Source organism: Grampus griseus (assembly GCF_964374135.1).
Source record: "Grampus griseus genome assembly, chromosome: 17".
Taxonomy (NCBI): Eukaryota; Metazoa; Chordata; class Mammalia; order Artiodactyla; family Delphinidae; genus Grampus; species Grampus griseus.
Window position 1 is genome coordinate 65,770,533 of NC_139011.1, and position 19,644 is coordinate 65,790,176.

At 37.1% G+C, this 19,644-nt stretch overlaps 1 protein-coding gene across 10 annotated transcripts in view; it reads left to right on the plus strand.

The window, feature by feature from the left end:
- EYA1 (EYA transcriptional coactivator and phosphatase 1) overlaps window positions 1-19,644 on the plus strand; it is a 329,500-nt gene that overhangs the window by 262,881 nt on the left and 46,975 nt on the right. For all 10 annotated transcript variants that reach the window (XM_082674945.1, XM_082674946.1, XM_082674939.1 and 7 more), the window contains one exon: window positions 16,856-16,945. In XM_082674945.1, the coding sequence (XP_082531071.1) occupies window positions 16,856-16,945 (90 nt within the window). The remainder of the gene's footprint in view (window positions 1-16,855; window positions 16,946-19,644) is intronic.

The following is a 19,644-nucleotide window of genomic DNA, read 5'->3' on the forward strand; positions in this document are numbered from 1 at the left end:
TGCCAGGAGCCCTGAATGCCAGGATTTTGTGACGTGGGCATGGGGATGCCATGAACGATATCGAAACAGTAGAGCGACATGATGGACGTGTACCATTTGGAAGATGGATGTGATAGCAGAGAAGATTATTACAGTCCTCCCCGTAGGAAATAATAAAGGTCTAAGAGAATGGCTGTAACACTAGGAAGGAGAGAGAGATAGGAGAGTGGTTACAAGTGAAATCTAGATGTCTTTTGATTGGATTTAGCCGTGTAGGCTTTTTGCTGGCACTGCATGGGCCCCAACTTGGCTAGATCTGTTCTGGCTTTCTTCTCCTTCCTCCCTCTTTGTGCCACGTCTTGGCATCTGTCCCATGTTTGGGATTCAGTGGGTTTTCTCCACAATCACAATTCATCTTTGGAATGGTGAAGTTCTTACCCTTATTCTCTACTTGGGTATTATTTTCATGATGTTGAAAGAGAGTCTCTTAAATAGGAGAAAATTAGAGCAGTCGAGTGTCACATATCTAATCAGTAAAAATGACCTGATTAGCCCTACCACAGGTTTGGATTTTTTTCTTTTTAAAATCATTCAGTGAGTAATTCAGCTGTGAATTATTTTTCATGTGTGTACCTTCTCTCCTGGTAATCCAGATTATTTCTTAATTGGCATCAGAACTATGCCCAACTCCTAAACCTTGGCATTTCACACCAGCTGTTCAGTGAAAGGGCCTTATAAAATTGCAAAAAGTTAATATACCATTGACGGTGTTGATAACTTTAGACAGGTTAGAGAAAAGAAAGAAAACAGTGGAATCTTTGGGTCTCATAGGTTGTACATATCATTTACATAACGCTTTTAGAAATATTTTTAAATGAAATAACATTTTAGCATATTTTTTTTTCCTTCTCTCCAAGAAGGGAGCTAATTTTCTCATCTTATCTTTAATCCTTCCCTTGTGAGCAACCAGCATGGGGCCTTGAAAATAAGCCACTCCTGGACTCAGAGCTCCTGCCCATTCCTGTTTTTCAGCTTCTTTTTCTCCAAAACAAAAGATCCTGAATGGGGAGAATTTATTTTAAATGGCATTTGGGCCCCGTCTGTGGCTGTAACATTAGCATTCTAAATAAGGAGTTGCTTAAGGGGTCCAAAATGGGTATTTTTTTTTTCTTTCCTTTGATTGAGACTGGCCAAGATTTGTTGTTGCTTTGAGGAGACTTTACAAGATTTTCACATTGACCAACAAATCCTCATAAACCTGTTCACATCCTTCGCATCACACCTCACTGGGCCACTTCAATCCCAGTAATTGTTCGCCAGTGGAGGCTTAGCTGCCCACATAGGATCAGAGCAGATAGAATTTTTAGAACCTTACCTTTTAGTCCACAAATTAAAAATGTAAGTACTATATCCCAGGGAACTAGTCAGACTTTCTGAAATAGTTGAACCATCTTCTGGCACCTCTTTCTAGCCTAAGATAAACTCTTTAAATAGCATTTTTAAAACATGATAGATTCCACTTTTTGATCCAAAGTATTAGGATAGCAATTGCCAGGATTCTGTATAGGTTGGATCACATAGATGTAGTGGGGTATGTATTCAGATAGGAGAGATGCAAAAGACATTTATCATGTATTTAAAAGGTACTTGGAAATTGGAAATAGTAATAGATAAAAATTAAAAAGCAAAATTAATTTTTTCGGCTTTCAGTAAAATAAACCCCCCCAGCATCACTGGTACTTTGTAGAACCCTGTTACTATTACTGTAGAATTACTACAGTAATATTACTATATTACTATACTATATTACTATTACTGTAGAATTCCTATTACTCGGAATGCTGCAGCTATCTAATATTAGAACAACGACTTAGGTATTAAAATATTTCTTAAAGGTCTCAGCTAAAATAATTTGAATTGGATAAATGTATATTACCTTATACTTTTGCTTGGTTTATTTCACTGTTAAATTTTTTTGCTTTTCAGTGTAGAAAACTAAGATGGTAAAAGAAAAGGAATAAAAGGGCAAAATTTCAAGGGTGTGGAAATAGGAACCAGAGCTATATTAACAATACGAACAATTTTTTCTTTTAATATTTTACTGGTATATCTAAGCAATAAAGAGAAATTGCTTTCTTATTAACATTTGGTGCTATTTTTAGTTGTTTTTACGGTAAAACTTAAGCAACTTATTCTTTTTGGACTACACAAGAGCTAATGTAATATTTGGCATTGGAACATTGTTAAACCAAAACTAAAAATCTTGGGATGTATCTTTTAAAATAGTCATATAAAAAAGATATTTTTATGGCTAGATGAATGGTTAGCTTTAAGGTTTCTAGAGAAAGGACAAAGTATTTTATTTTTGTACTCAGAATAACATTCTGGATCCTATTCTAAAAACCCAAGAAGAGATAAACAGGTATTCCTCAAACTATCTATTTTGAGGTTCAAAGGGCCATGGACACTCTGAGCCAAAAATAGAATTTTGAGAAAGTAATGAAAATGGGTTAAGAAAAGCATTTTTTTTTTTTTTTGCGGTACGCGGGCCTCTCACTGCTGTGGCCTCTCCCGTTGCGGAGCACAGGCTCCGGACGCGCAGGCTCAGCGGCCATGGCTCACGGGCCCAGCCGCTCAGTGGCATGTGGGATCTTCCCGGACCGGGGCACGAACCCATGTCCCATGCACCGGCAGGCGGACTCTCAACCACTGCGCCACCAGGGAAGCCCAAGAAAAGCATTTTTTAATCAGTCTCAGTTCGAGGGGTGGTAGGTATGGGGGGTGCTCGTGTTTGCTATTAAAAGTAGATTAAATTGCCGTTGAAGCCACGAAATGAGAATTAGGGCTGAGTGCCTCCCATCCTTCCAAACAGTTTTACAGATAGTTAAGATCAAATATCATGTACAAATACTGGAATTAGCAATGCAGATGTAACTATGATATTTCTCAACGTAAATGGCCAACGAAATAATCTGAGCACATCTTGAACTTCATCTTGGTCCCTGGAATAGAGCACAAGTCATGTCAGAAAGTACCCACCGCTGCTCCTCCCCACACATCTGGGTAAGAGTCCACGCTAATGCCATGTGGTCTCCATGTTAGGACTAACCAAAATTTAAGACCCCATCCAAAGAATTTATCATAGTAGAAGCAGTAGATGGTACGCAGTTCCTTAGCCTTCTGGCCTGTAGTAGTTTCGTTGTGAGTAATGATCACTGAAAACATCCATTAAGTAATTCAGAAAATTGTACCACCAAATGGCACCGTTCCAAGTTGCACACGCAAAACCACCCATGTTATACAGGCTGTAGTACCTAAGACACACTTTGCTGTGCACCCCTCTCCTTCCTGAGTCACCATTTATCTCCTGGTCTGATACCAATGAGTCATTCAGAATGTCAGTCCTTTATGATTTCTTTTTTTTTAAATTTATTTGTTATACAGCAGGTTCTTATTCGTTGTCTGTTTTTTACATAATAGTGTATATATGTCAGTCCTTTATAATTTCTTGAATACATACATAGAAATGTAACAGGTGCCTAACCGTAATTCCCGCCTTCAGGGAGCTTATAAATTAATAAAGGAGGCAGTCGGTAGGAAATGGATGAGTCTTCAACAGCAGTCCTTCATTGGGGCAAAACTGATCTAAGCTAACGCCACTCTAAATCCACAAAGAGTGAAACCACAGAATCTCCAAAGGAATAACAATATTAGGAAGGAAACAAGTCTTCCTGTATTACTCATGACAAGTGTTCTCTAATAGCTACAATTACTTAGCTAGTAAGAAAGAGCCAATAATAGGATGTCAAATGATAACACTAGTATTGTGAGCCAGAAAAAAAAGATCAGGATCCACAGGAGCTGCACAACCAAAAAATAAATGCCAGAGGTGCTAAATGAGATGCTTCTAGGGTTACCGCTCTTCTTAAATTACACTGGGAATTCTCCTTTGCAGCCGATCGGCATTGCAATGTGACACTGCTGCTCCTAAACGTCTAAGACATAGGTCCTGTGGCTTCCATTATGAATGTAGGAGTTTCTCTGGTTTTCTGGAAAAGACCATCCCATATGATAAAAAATTAGTAGAGTTAATACAGGAAAAGCATGGTCTTCTGACCTACATCCTTCTGTATATGACAAATCTCACTTAAGTCTGAGTACAGATTACCAAGCAACTCCTAGCATCTTTTCCATAAAAGGGAGATGCTGAGGAATTTTGCAAGACTTTTGTAATTTTGACTTAAAAATTTCTTTTGTCATTTTAAAAGTATGGTTTGAGTGTGCTTTACATTTTCAAAATAAATATTTTTAATCTATAGTTTCACCACCAAAAGACAACCAATCTGGACTCAGTGAATATTTTTTAAAAATTTATTATAGAAACTTCTAAACATCTACATAGGTAGATGAAATAGTATAACGAAACCCAGTGTAACTTCTGCCAGCTTTAACAATGATCAGATCCTAGTTAATCTTGTTGCATGTATATCCTTTACCACATCCCTCCCCTGTCCTGCTCTACCCTAGGGTTATTTTTCAAAGCAAGTCCCAGAGATCATATTATTTCATTTGTATGTATTTCAGTATGTATTTAAGACTCCATTAAAAGAATTTTTAGAATAGAAATAGTAGATGTTACTCAGAACTTTAGCCATCTAGCAAAATTAATAATAATTTCTTAATATCATTGAATGTCTAATCAACAGTTACATTTCTCCAATTCTTTTTTTGATTTTAAATTGTAAAATACACGTAAGATAAACTCTTAGCAGTTTTTTTTGTTGTGTTTTGTTGTTGTTGTTGTTTTGCGGTACGTGGGCCTCTCACTGTTGTGGCCTCTCCCGTTGCGGAGCACCGGCTCCGGACGCTCAGGCTCAGTGGCCATGGCTCAAGGGCCCAGACGCTCCGCGGCACGTGGGATCTTCCCGGACCGGGGCACAAACCCGTGTCCCCTGCATCAGCAGGCGGACTCTCAACCACTGCGCCACCAGCGAAGCCCTCTTAGCAGTTTTTAAGCATACAGTTCAGTGGTATTAAATTCATCCACATTATTGTGCAACCAATCTCCAGAACTCTTTTGATCTTGCAAAACTGAAAGTCTATACTCATTAAATGACTCCCCATCCTCTCCTCCCCACAGCACCTGGCAACCACCATTCTACTTTCTGTCTCTATGATTTTGACTGCTCTGTTATTTATTTATTTTTATTGAACTATAGTTGATTTATGATATTGTGTTAGTTTCAGGTGTACAGCAAAGTCATTCAGGTATATATATGTTCTTTTTCAGATTCTTTTCCTTTTTAGATTATTACAGGATGCTGAATACAGTTCCCTGTGCTATACAGTAAATCCTTGTTTTTTATCTTTTTATATATAGTGGTGTGTATTTGTTAATCCCATACTCCTAATTTATCCTTCCCCTTTGGTAACTATAAGTTTGTTCTTTATGTCTGTGAGTCTGTTTTGTAAATAAGTTGATTTGTATTATTTTTTAGATTCCACATGTAAGTGATATCATATATTTGTCTTTCTCTGTCTCACTTACTTCAGTTAGTGTGATAATCTGATTTTGACTCTCCTGAATACTTCATATAAGTAAAATCATACAGTATTTGTCTTTTTGTGAGTGGCTTACTTCACTTAGCATAATGTCTTCAGGGTTCGTTCATGTTGTTTGCCTGTGTCAGAATTCCTTTCCTTTTTATTTAAGGCTGAATAATACTCCATTGTATGGGTATGCCTCATTTTGTCTATTCATCTGTCAGCGGACACTTGGGTTGCTTTTACCTTTTAGCAATTGTGAATAAGGCTGCTATGAACATGGGTGTACAGATATCTCTTGGAGACCCTGCTTTCAATTATTTCAGGTACCTGAAGTAGAATTGCTGGATCACATAGTAACCCTATGCCTAATTTTTTGAGGAACTGCCATACTGTTTTTCATAGCAGCTGTGCCAACAGCACACAAGGGTTCCAGTTTCTCTATATCCTCATCAACACTTGTTATCTTCCAGATGGTTTTTTTATTTTATAGTAGCCATCCTAATGAGTGTGAGGTGGTATCTCATTGTGATTTTGATTTGCATTTCCCTAATGATTAGTTATGTTGATCATCTTTTCATGTGCTTGTTGACCATTTGTATATCTTCTTTTTATTTTAGCTCTTTTTCTTCCTGTTTTACTGAGATATAATTGACATCCAGCACTGTATAAGTTTGTGTACAGCATAATGATTTGACTTACATAATCTTGAAATAATTATCACAGTAAGTTAAATAAAGAAAAAGTATTTTTTACCTGTGATGAGAACTCTTAGGATTTATTCTAACAACTTCCATATATATCATACAGCAGTGTTAATTATATTAATCATGTTGTAAATTACATCCCTAGCATTTATTTTATAACTGGAAGTTAGTATCTTTTGACCACCTTCATCCAATTCCTCATGCCCCCACTTTCCACCTCTGGTAACCACAAATCTGATTTTTTCTATGAGTTTATTTGTTTTCTTTTTAAGTATAATTGACCTACAACACTATGTTAGTTCCTGGTGCACAACATAGTGATACGATGTTTCTAATGTATATCTTCTTTAGAGCATATCTATTCAAGTTCTTTGCCCATTTTTTAATCGGGTTGTTCATTTTTTGTTGCTTGGTTGTACTTTGTATATCCTGGATATTAACCTCATATCAGATATGAGTTTCAATATTTTCTACTATTCCATATGTTGCCTTTTCATTCTGTTAATTGGACCCTTTGATGCACAGAGTTTTTAGATATAGTCAAATTTATCTATTTTTTTGTTTTGTTGCCTGTGCGTTTGGTGTCATAGCCAAGGAGTCACTGCCAGGTTCAGTGTTATGAAGCTTTTCCCCTAAGAGTTTTATAGATTCACTCTTAGGTTTAGGTCTTTGATCCATTTTGAGTTCATTTTTGTATACAGTATAAGGTAAGGATCCAACTTTATTCTTTTGCATGTGGATATCCAGTTTTCCCCACACCATTTGTTGAAAAGACAGTCTTTTCCTCATTGAATAATCTTAGCACCCTTGTTGAAATTCATTTGACCATATATGTAGGAATTTATTTCTGAGCTCTCTGTTGTATTCCATTGGTCTATATGTCTGTCTTTATATATCACTCTATACCACACTGTTTTGACTACTGTGGCTTTGTAACTAAGTTTTGAAATCAGAAAATGTGAGACCCAACTTTGTTATTCTGTTTCAAGATTGTTTTGGCTATTTGGGGTCCCTTGAGATTCCATGTGAATTTTACAGTGGATATGTCTGGTTTTGCAAAAAACATCATTGAAAACTTGATAGGGTAAATCACTTTGGGTATATTGATATCTTAATATTAAGTCTTCCATCCATGAACATGGACTGCCTTTCCATTTATTTGTGTCTTCTCTGATTTCTTTCAGCAACATTTTGTAGTTTTCAGTATACCAGTCTTTTGCCTACTTGGTTACGTTTATTTCTAAGTATTTTATTCATTTTGATGCTATTTTAAATGAAATTGTCTTAACTTCCTTCCTGGATTGTTCATTATTAGTATATAGAAATGCAATTGATTTTTGTGTCCTGATTTTGTATCCTGTAACTGTGCTGAATTTATTTATTAGTTCTAACAGTTTTTAGAAACTCTTTGGCATTTTCTACATATAAGATCATGTCATCTGTGAACAAAGACATTTTACTTCTTCCTTTCCTATTTGGATGACTTTTATTTCTTTTTCTTTCTTACTGAATTGCTCTGGCTAAGACTTCCAGTACTATGTCAACTAGAAATGGCAAAAGCAGGCATCCTTGTCTTGTTCCTGGTCATAGAGGAAAAGCATTCAGACTTTAACCATTGAGTATGATGTTGCCTGTGGGCTTTTCATATATGTCCTTTGTGGTTTTGAAATAGTTTCCTTCTATCCTCTGTTCCTAGTTTGTAAAGTGTCTTTCTCCAGTGGTTTTATAATTTTTTTTTACAGTTTATTGTATGTCTCTTACATGTCTTTAAGCTGTACATTCTCACTCAATCTTTTTTTTTAACCTTGAATATTTCTGTTGAAATAACCAGATCATCTGTCTTACAGAGAGTCTGAGACTGGGTTTTCTTGATTACATCTCCATTGTGTTCCTTTGTCACATATTCTTTTGTCCCCTGTATTTCCTGTGAATTAGTAGCTAGATCCAGAAGCTTAATTAGATTCAGGTTTAATGGTTTGTTTGTTTTGGTTAAGACTTCGTAGGTGAGGTATATCCTTCCAGTAAGAGATGTGTAATGTCTGGTTGCTCGTGTTTTAAACTTCAGCTTGCTGGTTGGACAGTCTCCTCTAACAATCTATTGTAATTATCCTGTAAATCCTTTCTTATTGGCTCAAAGTTGATTAGGAAGGAGAAAACTCCAGAGTTTTGGGCGGGGGCGGGAGGGGAGTTAAACCACAAGTTCATTAACTCAGCAGAACCAAGTATATGTGGATGCACATCAGAAATAAAAAGATGTGACAGTGCTTGTTGCAAATAACTAACCCATAGTTACTTTTGGTGAGGCAAAGTGTTGAGATAAACCTAAACCACTTTCTGAATTTAGAGATTTTCTCAAATATCTTCTGTCCTTGAATATCTCTCCAGTATTAGTACACATCCTTGTTAAGGATCACCTCTAGGAGACAGATAGATATCCTCAGTGGCTCATGCAGGTGCCACATTCCTTTATTATCTTTTCAACAGCATAGTGAATTTCAGTTTACCAGCCATAGTTCTGAGTCAGTGAACTAATGTGATTAATCTATAGGTTTGCTTGATGCTTGGTGGGTAACTTTAAAGGTAATTCCAACTCTGCCCCTTGAGGCTTAAGCCTAGCCTTAGGCATTTAATCTACAGGCAGTTTCCTTGTAAATCTCAGTGTAAGAATACTATTTAACAGAGGTTTATGTACAATGTGTATACATTGTAATCTTGACTTGGAAGTGATCAACTATTTACATTAGGGAAAGAATGCTATGCTCACATCAGAGAGCTGAGAAATGGAATACCTTTCCCTGGTAGTTAATCACATGACAATCAGAGTTGCTATTTGTGGAAGAACTAATACTAGAAGACTCCACTTTTCTTTCTTGTTATGTTAGCTGATAATTTTATATGATGTTGATATTCTTAAAGTAGTCCCACAGATTTATCCTTGGCCCCACCACAAACAAGACCTCCCTGAGTTATTATGTTGTTCCTCAAATGCTAAAACATAACATCATTTTGTGAATACTGAAATTTTTCAGGGACTATACATTGAAGGTACTAAATTTGGAATGTACCTCAGTAATTAACTGTTTATTGCCGTTTATCACTACCAGCCATTTGTTGATAAACTTGGGCAGAGTCAAGATTTTTCCAAGACCTGTTCTTCCAAGTCATTTGTTAATTGACTGTAAGCAGTGGATTTGGGCTGTGTTTAAGTGCCTGTTCACATCTGACCCTTTAATGACTAAAGGGTATAAGCTAACAGGTATGTGACCCACCCATGGAGATCACACTGCTTGGCTGTGCAAGTAATTGGTTTATTTTTTAAAGAACACTTCTAGGTTTCTACTGAATCGGTGCAGTATTTGGATCCTATCTGAATGACACTTCCTTCCCTTTAGTTCCTAGATCTTCAGAGTATGGGACAACACCTTTGCCAGTTTGCTAGAGTTGAGTCATCTCTCCTAGTGATGAGAAGCTTGGTTGAGATCTTTTGGGAGAACCAATGACGCTCCTCCTAGGAGTGGTCACACTGCATGTTCCCCATTTAACATCCGCACAAATCAGCTTTACTGATGATTGGTCTCTTGAAAACACAGTCACCTCAAAAATATTGGCATGAGGAATTTAGGGTTGCCCTTATCTTTAAAAAGCATGAACTTCACATCCAATCTGAGTGCAGAATGCTAATGCATCTTTTTGTAGTGGAGACATGGTGTCCCATGTTCAGATTGATCTGCTGTTATAACTGTAGTATAGTGATAGTAGAAATCACCACCACCACCCTAGTAGCAGCAGCAGTAGCTTAATACTTGGCAGGCGCTATGTTCAGAACTTTAAATGTGTTACCAGTTTAATCCTTCAAACAAGCCTGTTGTATTCCTGTTTTACTGATGAGGGACCTGAGGTCCAGGGGTTTAAGTAACTGAACTTGCCCACCACACAGCTAGTAAATGGCAAAGTTAGAATTCCAATCTAGACTCCATGACTGCAAAGCCCATGGTACGACCACCATGCGAGTGTGCACTTCCAGTGTCCTTCTACCCTGTATGCCTGCAGGTTGGAAGCACAATTACCTTGGAAGAAGCTCCTTCAATTTCTGTGACATGTAGCAAAAAAGTACCCCTGCCAATGCCTTGTGTTGGGGTTAGTGTTAGACCTAGTTCAGCCCAAAGATGAACTGGATGGCATCCTTGTAAGCTCTGATCACAAGGAGTTTCATTACTTGTCATCCTGAGAGAATTCCTAGATGGATGTGTGGAAGTAATGACACAGCCCTGCAGTCACAACAGTGTCTTCGTTGGTGTTTGAGTCTTGGTGAAATTAAATTTCTGAACTGCTGTGGATTGTGCTTACTGAAAAGTGCATTTTTAGTGATGCTTGAAGTTTATCCAATGCCCGAGCTCATCTGTAAAGCAAAACAAGGCAACAAGAGCCCACATTCCTAGTCCTCCAGTGTTCTAATACCCATATACATTTACGGACACCCTTTTCTTTCATTTACTTCAAATCACATTATAGTTTTTCTACATGTCAATTCAAAACTGACAGACATGAATCTCCCTAGAAGATGAATTTAATGGCATTTCAGCATTTCTATGCACTGATTTTGTCAAGAATTTCTTCTCTTTAAAGCATTTTCATCACATGAGGATCTAGTGTAATAGCAGTGATCAGGCTAAAAAAAAAAATCAAGGAACAGTAAAAGAATGACAACAGGCCAGGGATGGTACTGATGGTTTGAATACAGGATGATAATAACTTTAGTCTCTGTGGGCAGCTCTGTGTTCTAGAAACAGGAGAAAAAGATCTTGAGGGAATGGGATAATTAAAGATCACTGAATAGAAGATGAGAGCAAAACAATTGTTTTAGGCTTGGGTCTAATTTATCTGTATAATGTTGCTTTCTCTTCAATAGACATAACTATTTTTGACTTACACAAAACAGCCCTGGGTAGCCTAGCATTGCAACGAGTTCCTTCACCTTATTTTCATGACTTTAAGCAGACAACTGCAATTATTTTTAAGTTGAAGTATAGTTGATTTACAGTGTTCTGTTAGTTTCTGGTGTATAGCAAAGTGATTCAGTTATATATATATATATATAAAATATATATATAAAATATACATATATAGAATATATATATAATATACATATATAGAATATATATATAATATACATATATAGAATATATATATACATATTCTTCTTCAGATTCTTTTCCATTATATGTTGTTACAAGATATTGAATGTAGTTCCCTGTGCTGTACAGTGGGTCCTTGCTGTTCATCTGTTTTATATGTAGTGATGTGTATCTGTTAATCCCAAACTCCTGATTTATCCCTCCCTCCCCCACCTTTCCCCTTTGATAACCATAAGTTTGTTTTCTATGTCTGTGAGTTTATTTCTGTTTTGTAGATAAGTTCATTTGTATCTTTTTTTAGATTCCATACATAAGTGATATTATATTTGTCTTTGTCTGACTTACTTCACTTAGTATGATAATCTCTAGGTCCATCCATGTTGCTGCAAATGGCATTATTTCATTCCTTTTTATGGCTGAGTGATGTTCCATTGTATATTTGTACAACATTATCTCTATATATTCATCCGTTGATGGACATTTAGGTTGCTTTGCAATTTACTATCATATCAAAATAATTTAAGATCAGAGTTAAATTTAATTCCTGTGTGTGTGTGTGTGAGGGGCGGTGCTGGATGCTGTCTGTCTTGTCTTGTTAAGGAACAGCTAGTAGAATTTCCTGGGCAGAAGAACTATAGTAAGTTTACGCTGTTTATTCATTAAACAAGAAAAATGATAAAGCATTTGATTGTATTTTCTCTGTTTGAGCCTCTTCACTGAACTATTCAGTTTTTACTAGGGAACTAGATTGCAGAGAATATATTTTGCAAGATGTTGTCACGCATACCACTGATAAATTTTAAAAATAAATAATTGTATGCTGATCTTACGTTAATCTTATTCACTGCATCAAATAGATAAGTAAGGCTTTGTAAGTAGCTCTTCTAAGAATGAGCTGCTCTTTAATCAGGTACAAAGTATGAATGAACATGTTTAATATTGATACCGTATTATGTAGATAGAATGACTTTTAGGAATCAAATGTCCTTTTTTCCCCCTAAGCTAGGTATCTAGGTTTTTTTTTTTTTTTTACTGACACTAAACACTAATAACTAACTAAAGATCAAATTTAATATTTTTTTCTTCATTACAATTATTTGAAATATCTGCTGCTTATTTCTTTCATTCATTTATTCCTCCACCAAACTTTGGGAAAGCCCTGTGCCAGGCATTGTGCATGGTCCCAAGGATGGAGAGAGAAAGATAACAGGGATATGTCTCTGACGTAGACAAGAGCACATACAGCTGTGGTACCCAGCGGCTGATGAGCCCAGCTGGGAGGAGTCGGGGAAGAGCCTCTGGATTGATGGAGGGGCACTGAAAGAAGCGCTCTGTGGGATGCAAGACTGAGCATGGGGGTTGAACAGAGACTTGGTTGTATTCATGTCGGTAACCGGGGGAGAACTGTCTAGTGAGGGAAGCTACTACAGATAGCTACAAACGAGACACATGAGAAAAGATAATGGTGGTGAATATAAGAAAGGTATGAATTCCAGGTCCAAGGGGCAGGACCATGTGGTTCATTTGATGTGGGAAATATGATGAATCCAGGTTGCGGCCCATTGAGTTTCAGGTGCTCTGTGGGTCATCAGGTACAAAGGACCAATAGGTGATTGATATATGGGCCTACAAATGAGGTCTGAGGTTCAACAGAGGGGAATGGGGTGATAGCTGAAGGTATGAGTGTGTTGGAGTCTGTAAGGCAGTGTGAATAGAATGAGGAATGGATGAAAACAGTCCTAGGAACCAACATCACTGAAGGGATAGAGGATGGATAATCAGATTCGAGGAAGATGCCCAGAAGAGACTGATGATATGACAGACATAAGGGAAGAAGAAATGTTAAGAAGAAATTAGAAGTGGTAAATACCACAGAGGAGTCAAGTTCAGAAAAGAATGGAAACATTTGGCAACAAGGTTTACTTAAAATGAAATGTTTCTTGGAAGTGGAGGCGAAGTTCTAAATAATTTTTCAAAAGTGATGTAGCAAAAAATGGTGTTTTAGAAGGCACCATTTCACAACTACAGCTCTGGAATTCGGTACTGCAAAGCACAAGGAAAGTAAGATTAAGCCAAAGACATGGTGACTTTAATGTCTCAGTTTGGGTCTAAAAAATGTGCTTTTTCCTTCTTCCTCTATATATGCCAAAATAAACCATCAAGCTAGGACTAATTTATTAACTGTTCAGTGTTAGCTTTTTTGACATTTGACTTGTATCAGCCATATTTGAAAAATATGAAAATATTGAAAGATTATTATAATAGGAAGATCAAATCTAACCTTGATTTGAGAAGAACTCCAGTTGCTAGAATGTGGAAGCAGATCTGTTACCATGGTTACCTATCTGTCCTTCTGGCTAGTTTCCTTTCAGGTAAAACACTTAGGGTGAGATAGCTTTGTACCCTAACAGCGCTGTTACCACAAGCAAATCATAACCCGGCTGCAAATCAGTTTTCCTGTCTCTGAAATCAAAAGTAGGTGTTCTTTAGAACTCTGCTTTTCAAACCGTAGACTTCGACACATTAACGGCGCTGAAATGGAAAGTAACAGGATACTCTCCACACAGTGTGGAAAGCCTCGTTTTGCCAAGCTCACTTTTCAGCTGTGTGTGTGTGAGGGACAGAGAGAGAGATGTGACTAGATCATAGTATAAAATGATTTTTCTTACTGTGGATTATGGTTAAAAAATATTTGAGAAACACTGCTTTCAACTAGATCCCCTTCCTATTCTAAAATTCTTTCATTTCAGTTGATCGTCAGACGGTTCTTTTGGTGGTGTAAATGTTTCCTAACAATACTGTGGAGTGGCAGGTATGAAAACTGTTAAGGAATGACAGCTAATAACAAAAGAGAAAAACATTAAAAGGTGAATAAGGCCAACATCTATGTTGTATTTGACCACAAGACTGAACAAGCCTTTAAAATTTATTAGTATTCCAACTCACAAGTCATTACTGTAATTTATGAAGAAAAGTTAGAGTAGGCTATATATTCACAAACAATGGAGTAATTCTTTTGATGGTGGTATAAATAAGCAACCATATCAAGGAGAAATAATCCTTTTTCAGAAGTAACAATACCATGGCATATCAATTCTAGAATTGCCCATTAAATAATTGCAGTGAGTCTCCTTCGCCTGGCCACATAAAAAGATTCATTGATGTGGTTATGAGACAAGTCAGTGTATTTTTATTGGCCTCAACTAGAGGGAGGACACACCTGAGTCAGGTGTTTTGTTTTAGAAACAGCTGTTTGAACTTCCCTTACTGGTTAATTCTGCTCTAGGCTGTATGTGTTTGAGCATTTGTTTTTTCCAGCACGCTTATTGATACTTGGAATTCTTGGAAGTGAGCAATTTCCTATAAAACCAAGATTCAGTGAGAGTTTTTCTTTACTTATTTGTAAACAGTTTTTAATTCTTCTACAACCTATGAAATTTCATAGATTTTAGGTGGTATCAAGCAGGGAAGATTTAACAAGCCTTAATCATTGTACAGGAAATTTGAGGGAAGTGTTTTTATTTGTCCCTCCCTGCACAGCTCTTGGACACTCAGTTGGCCTATGTGTTTTTATTTCCTGTCTGCCCTCTTACAAACCCTGGGGTATTTGCTTTGCCCCTTTGCCAATCTAACCCCAGATTTTTGGCAATAATGTGTTTTCTCTCTCCTTTACGTTGCCAGTCAGCTGGCAGAGAAGGCCTAGGTGGGAGGGGAATTGAGACCAGCAGTACCATCCTGCCCTATTTTCCCCAAACCTCCTCTTGTCCATCTCTGGGACTCCTGTGAGATAAACCATGCTGGTGCTGGAGCTGAGGGTGTGCTGGTGGGGTGGGCGGAGCTAGTGGAATGGGTGGTGCAGGGATGGTGTTGACTCCGCCTCCCTGGCCACAGTTGATTGGCCCATGGCTGGCACCCAGTGAGTCTCTGGCACCCAGTGAGTCTCTGCCCCCTCCACCATCCCAGGCCCCTCCTTTCTCCCAGGTGTATAAACACATATGATTGTGACAAATGAAGAGATGGAGTTTTGGTTTTTTTTTTATTCTATGGGAGAACAACATATTTGCCATCAAGCCACCTGATTTATTAGATGAGCAAACTGAGGCTCAGTGAGATAAAGACACCAAAGTAACTAAGAGAACAAGTATAGGGCTTGGCCTCTGGGTCTAGGGCTCTTCTTCCACCGTTTGTCGCTGCCTCCCAATGCCCATGAGAAGATGGGGCTTGGTGTTGATGGACTTTAGATACTTGGAGGGTAGGGAGTAAAACACAGGCAAGTCTTGAGCTTTGAAATGAAGACAATAGAGAAAATGTACGAGGTTTATATTGGACAGTATTAGAAAGCAAGAGTTATTTTCTCTGGGTTTTTCTCCACTCTAAGACTCAAAGACAGGTGACACACAAAGTACACCCCAGCTAGATGGGTGGGCGACATGAAGGCATAATTTCTCTAGTTACAGTTTCTCTAATTAAATGATCCACATAGATTCCAAAGGTTTGCTGTGATAATAAAAGAGTATATCAGAAACTTTGTTCTTTGGAAAAATTTAAAGGCCGTAAAGGTGAAAGTTGGTATTGCTATTAAAATGCCAATAAAAATTTGAAAAACTCACATATCCTTGAATACTTTCTCTACAGAATATTTTTCCTTTTTCACTAATTATGCAGGATATTCACCATGAACAGTGTTGCTTCCTGGGTTGGATGCATTACGAATATAGTAACACCATTAAAACCTTGCAAATATCTCTATATCCCCCATCTTCAGTACCAACAGATGTCATCAGGATGTGTGTTGTGTGGGACAAACTGTCTATCACTAGTGTCAAAGGCTTGAAGCGTTGGGTAGAAGCCACTGTGCTCCCCTGTGTGTGTTACTGGCTGTTTGATGACTGGATAGTGTCACATGAATGTCAAGATCAGCTTCCTGCACTGGCATGGTGCCAGCTGGTCAGAGTGGCCACCATCACTTCCGTTTTGAGTATACTCAAAATTGGCGCGCAATCTGAACAAATACAAAATAATGGTAGTTATCATCTGGAGTGAAATTGGTATTTTCTGTCCTTCTGAAATTAATCTATATTATATCTATTTTCTGATATTTGTGGCAGTGCTTTTAGACACTTCATGGATTGAGGTGGAACATAAAAAAAAAATGTCTTTCTGATTCACTGAATTTCTTGCTCCTGAAACAGACGTGTGAAGCTGTATTTCCTCTACTCTGTATGTCTAAGTAACCCTAGATTTTATATTTTTTGCAATATTATAAACAGCAATTTTTTTCTTCATTATGCAAAGTACCAACAACCTTAGAGGTACTTTTTAAATAAAATAAGTCACTGAAGTTCAAATACAGAATAAGCCACGCACTCTAAAAGCAGCTGGAGTCCAAGCCTTTTGTCCTTTCCTGATTCTAACTCCCTCTCAGCGTGACACTGTATTTCTTGTACCCTGAAGTATGTATGTTCTTGACCTGTAAAATTCTTCTTTTAGGATCCACCTACTTCAGTTTCCCTTGGACTACGCATGGAAGAAATGATTTTCAACTTGGCAGACACACATCTATTTTTTAACGACTTAGAGGTAAGTTCTGATTATTTTATATACTCTTCATGTTGCATGTTTGGAAATAGGTGATTGGTCCTAAAATAACAATGGGATATTATTTTTTGAATATATAATTGGAATAAGGAGATAAAGTAATTATTGGTTATATGGTCATGCGTTTTGCCTTCATGGAATTTCTGTTTTGCTTTACTTTGGCTGCTGTATTTCAAAATTCGATTCCACATGATTATTGATAGGGATTAAAAGTTGATGTCAAGAATGTTTTATATTAAACTGTGTTGATTATCAGAAGCTACAGATTTCTCAGTTACATAATCACTGTTGAGATGAGTTACCTTTAGAATCCAACAGAATTTGTGATCCTTTCATATGCTGTCCATGTCAGACTCTTACCGTATTGGGTCAGATTCTTTTCTGTCTGGCTGGCCCAATTGGTCGTATAACATTTTAGTCAGGCCTCTGCTCTTCGGGTTGCCAGAATTCCTTATGTCAAACTGCTGATGATTTTATTTGTCCTTTATAACCTGGGGGGAAACTTTTGTAAGATGGTTAAATGTGTTACGGGCGATAACAAACATGCTGATCTTGATTAGAAGCTTTTTTTTTTTTTAATTTATTTATTTTTAGCTGTGTTGGGTCTTCGTTGCTAGGCGCGGTCTTTCTCTAGTTGCGGCGAGCCGGGGGGCTACTCTCCGTTGCGGTGCGCGGGCTTATTGCGGTGGCTTCTCTTGTTGCGGAGCACGGGCTCTAGGCACGCGGGCTTCAGTAGTTGTGGCACGTGGGCTCAGTAGTTGTGGCTCACGGGCTCTAGAGCGCAGGCTCAGTAGTTGTGGCGCACGGGCTTAGTTGCTCCGCAGCATGTGGGATATTCCCGGACCAGGGCTCGAACCCGTGTCCCCTGCATTGGCAGGCGGATTCTTAACCACTGCGCCACCAAGGAAGCCCCAGAAGCATTTTTAAGAATAAAGAATATTGGTTTTCATAGCTCCATTATGAGAAAATATGCCTGTAACTACATTTCACTCCCTTCATAATAGAGAGAGTTGTTTATTTAAATCCTGCTATTAAGCAAGCTTGTGGTAGGGCTGCCAACAGGCATTAATCATCAAGTTGTTGTTTTCCTAGATTTTATAAATGTATGTTATTTCAGACAGGAGAAGAATCTGAAAGATTCAAATAGAACTTTTACTGATCAAAGTTAATTGGCAGCAATTGGCCTTTAAATATTTCCTTATGTTTCCCCTTTTCAAAATCAAGCAAAATGCACCTTATTTCATAGATGAGCCAAAATCATTTGAAAAATGCCAGTGTGTGACAGAACTTAAATGCGGTTTGTTCAACATCTGTCCTGTATTTTGATTTCTTTTCATCTGCAATGAAACTACTCACAGACGAATTGGCAACTTCCAGTGCAATGAAATTATTTAAATGTGCTTCATTTTCCCCCCATTCCTTAGTGAAATATTTATTTTTACACTTAGGGTGAAATACAGAATTTTATTTTATTTTTTTTTTTTGCATTTTAAAGTGTTTGCTTTCCTTAAGGAAATTACATGTAAGGCATTACTATTTTTTAAGGTGGAAATATTCCAAGTGAGTGACAAGTTCAGAATTGCCTTTCTAAAAGCTTAATAATCATACTTATTTTTCAAAAGCTGTTTCTGCCTTATGGTTGTGATTCCCTTCATAAGAGAACAGCACCAAAAAATTCCGTATTTTACTAATATGTTAGAATTCCTTTCCTAAGTTTCGGTTGTTTCCAACGATACAGACTAGGCTGATATTTTCTATTGGGTTCAAACCTGTTACTCTTACTGATGTTAATAGGTGTTAATAGCATCCATCAAGAAGAAATTAGCCGTAATTTTCTATTGTTTTTAAACTCTACCCTCTTAAAAATGACAAAGCTTGACTGTACAGTGCCAAAACTATGTGGTAAAAAGTGAGAAGTTAGGCAAAGTAGTTAACTTGGCATAATATAGACAGAAAAGCTTCCTAACTCAGTTTGGATATAATATAGCCAGATTTTTATTTGTTTACTAACATTATTCACACTGAACTATATAGAGAAGGTCTGAAGTAAAAGTAAATATTAAAAGTTCTAGTTTAGGTTTGTAGTGGATGTAGTTTTTTCATAAGCCCAAATTAAAAAAGAAGAACTAGGGATCCACACAGATATTGAAATATCAGATTTTCCTCTTGGCATGAGGACTCTTTCTTATAAGTAAAGTAGAAAAGAGAATGAAGGAATAATTCAACCGAATGTAAAAATCAATAGTGAAAAATTATTTAAGCTTGTAACCTTCCCAAAATTGATTTTATTTTACTTGCGAATAATATAAAGCAAAAGTATAAATGAAAGATTCACTTAGCCTCTGGCTTCGGAAATTATTTACCTTCTTTTGATTTGTGCAATATTTAAAAAATACATTGGTTTTTATACTTATTTCAATCCTTCATTTTATATTTTTGTAATTCAACAAACCTGAGACTGGTCATTGCAAATATTAGTTTCTTTCAAAATAGAGTAAAATTATTTCCTGGCAAAAATAAATGTATTAGCTTAATACCCTTTAGAAAACCAAAATTGTCTCATCAGGCAAAAATGATGTGGTAATGCTTGATTTCACATGCCAATTAGCAATGTACTGTGGTAAAGGACATGAATATTTTAATATATTTTAATTACATGTTTTTAGCTTTTGAAGATCTAG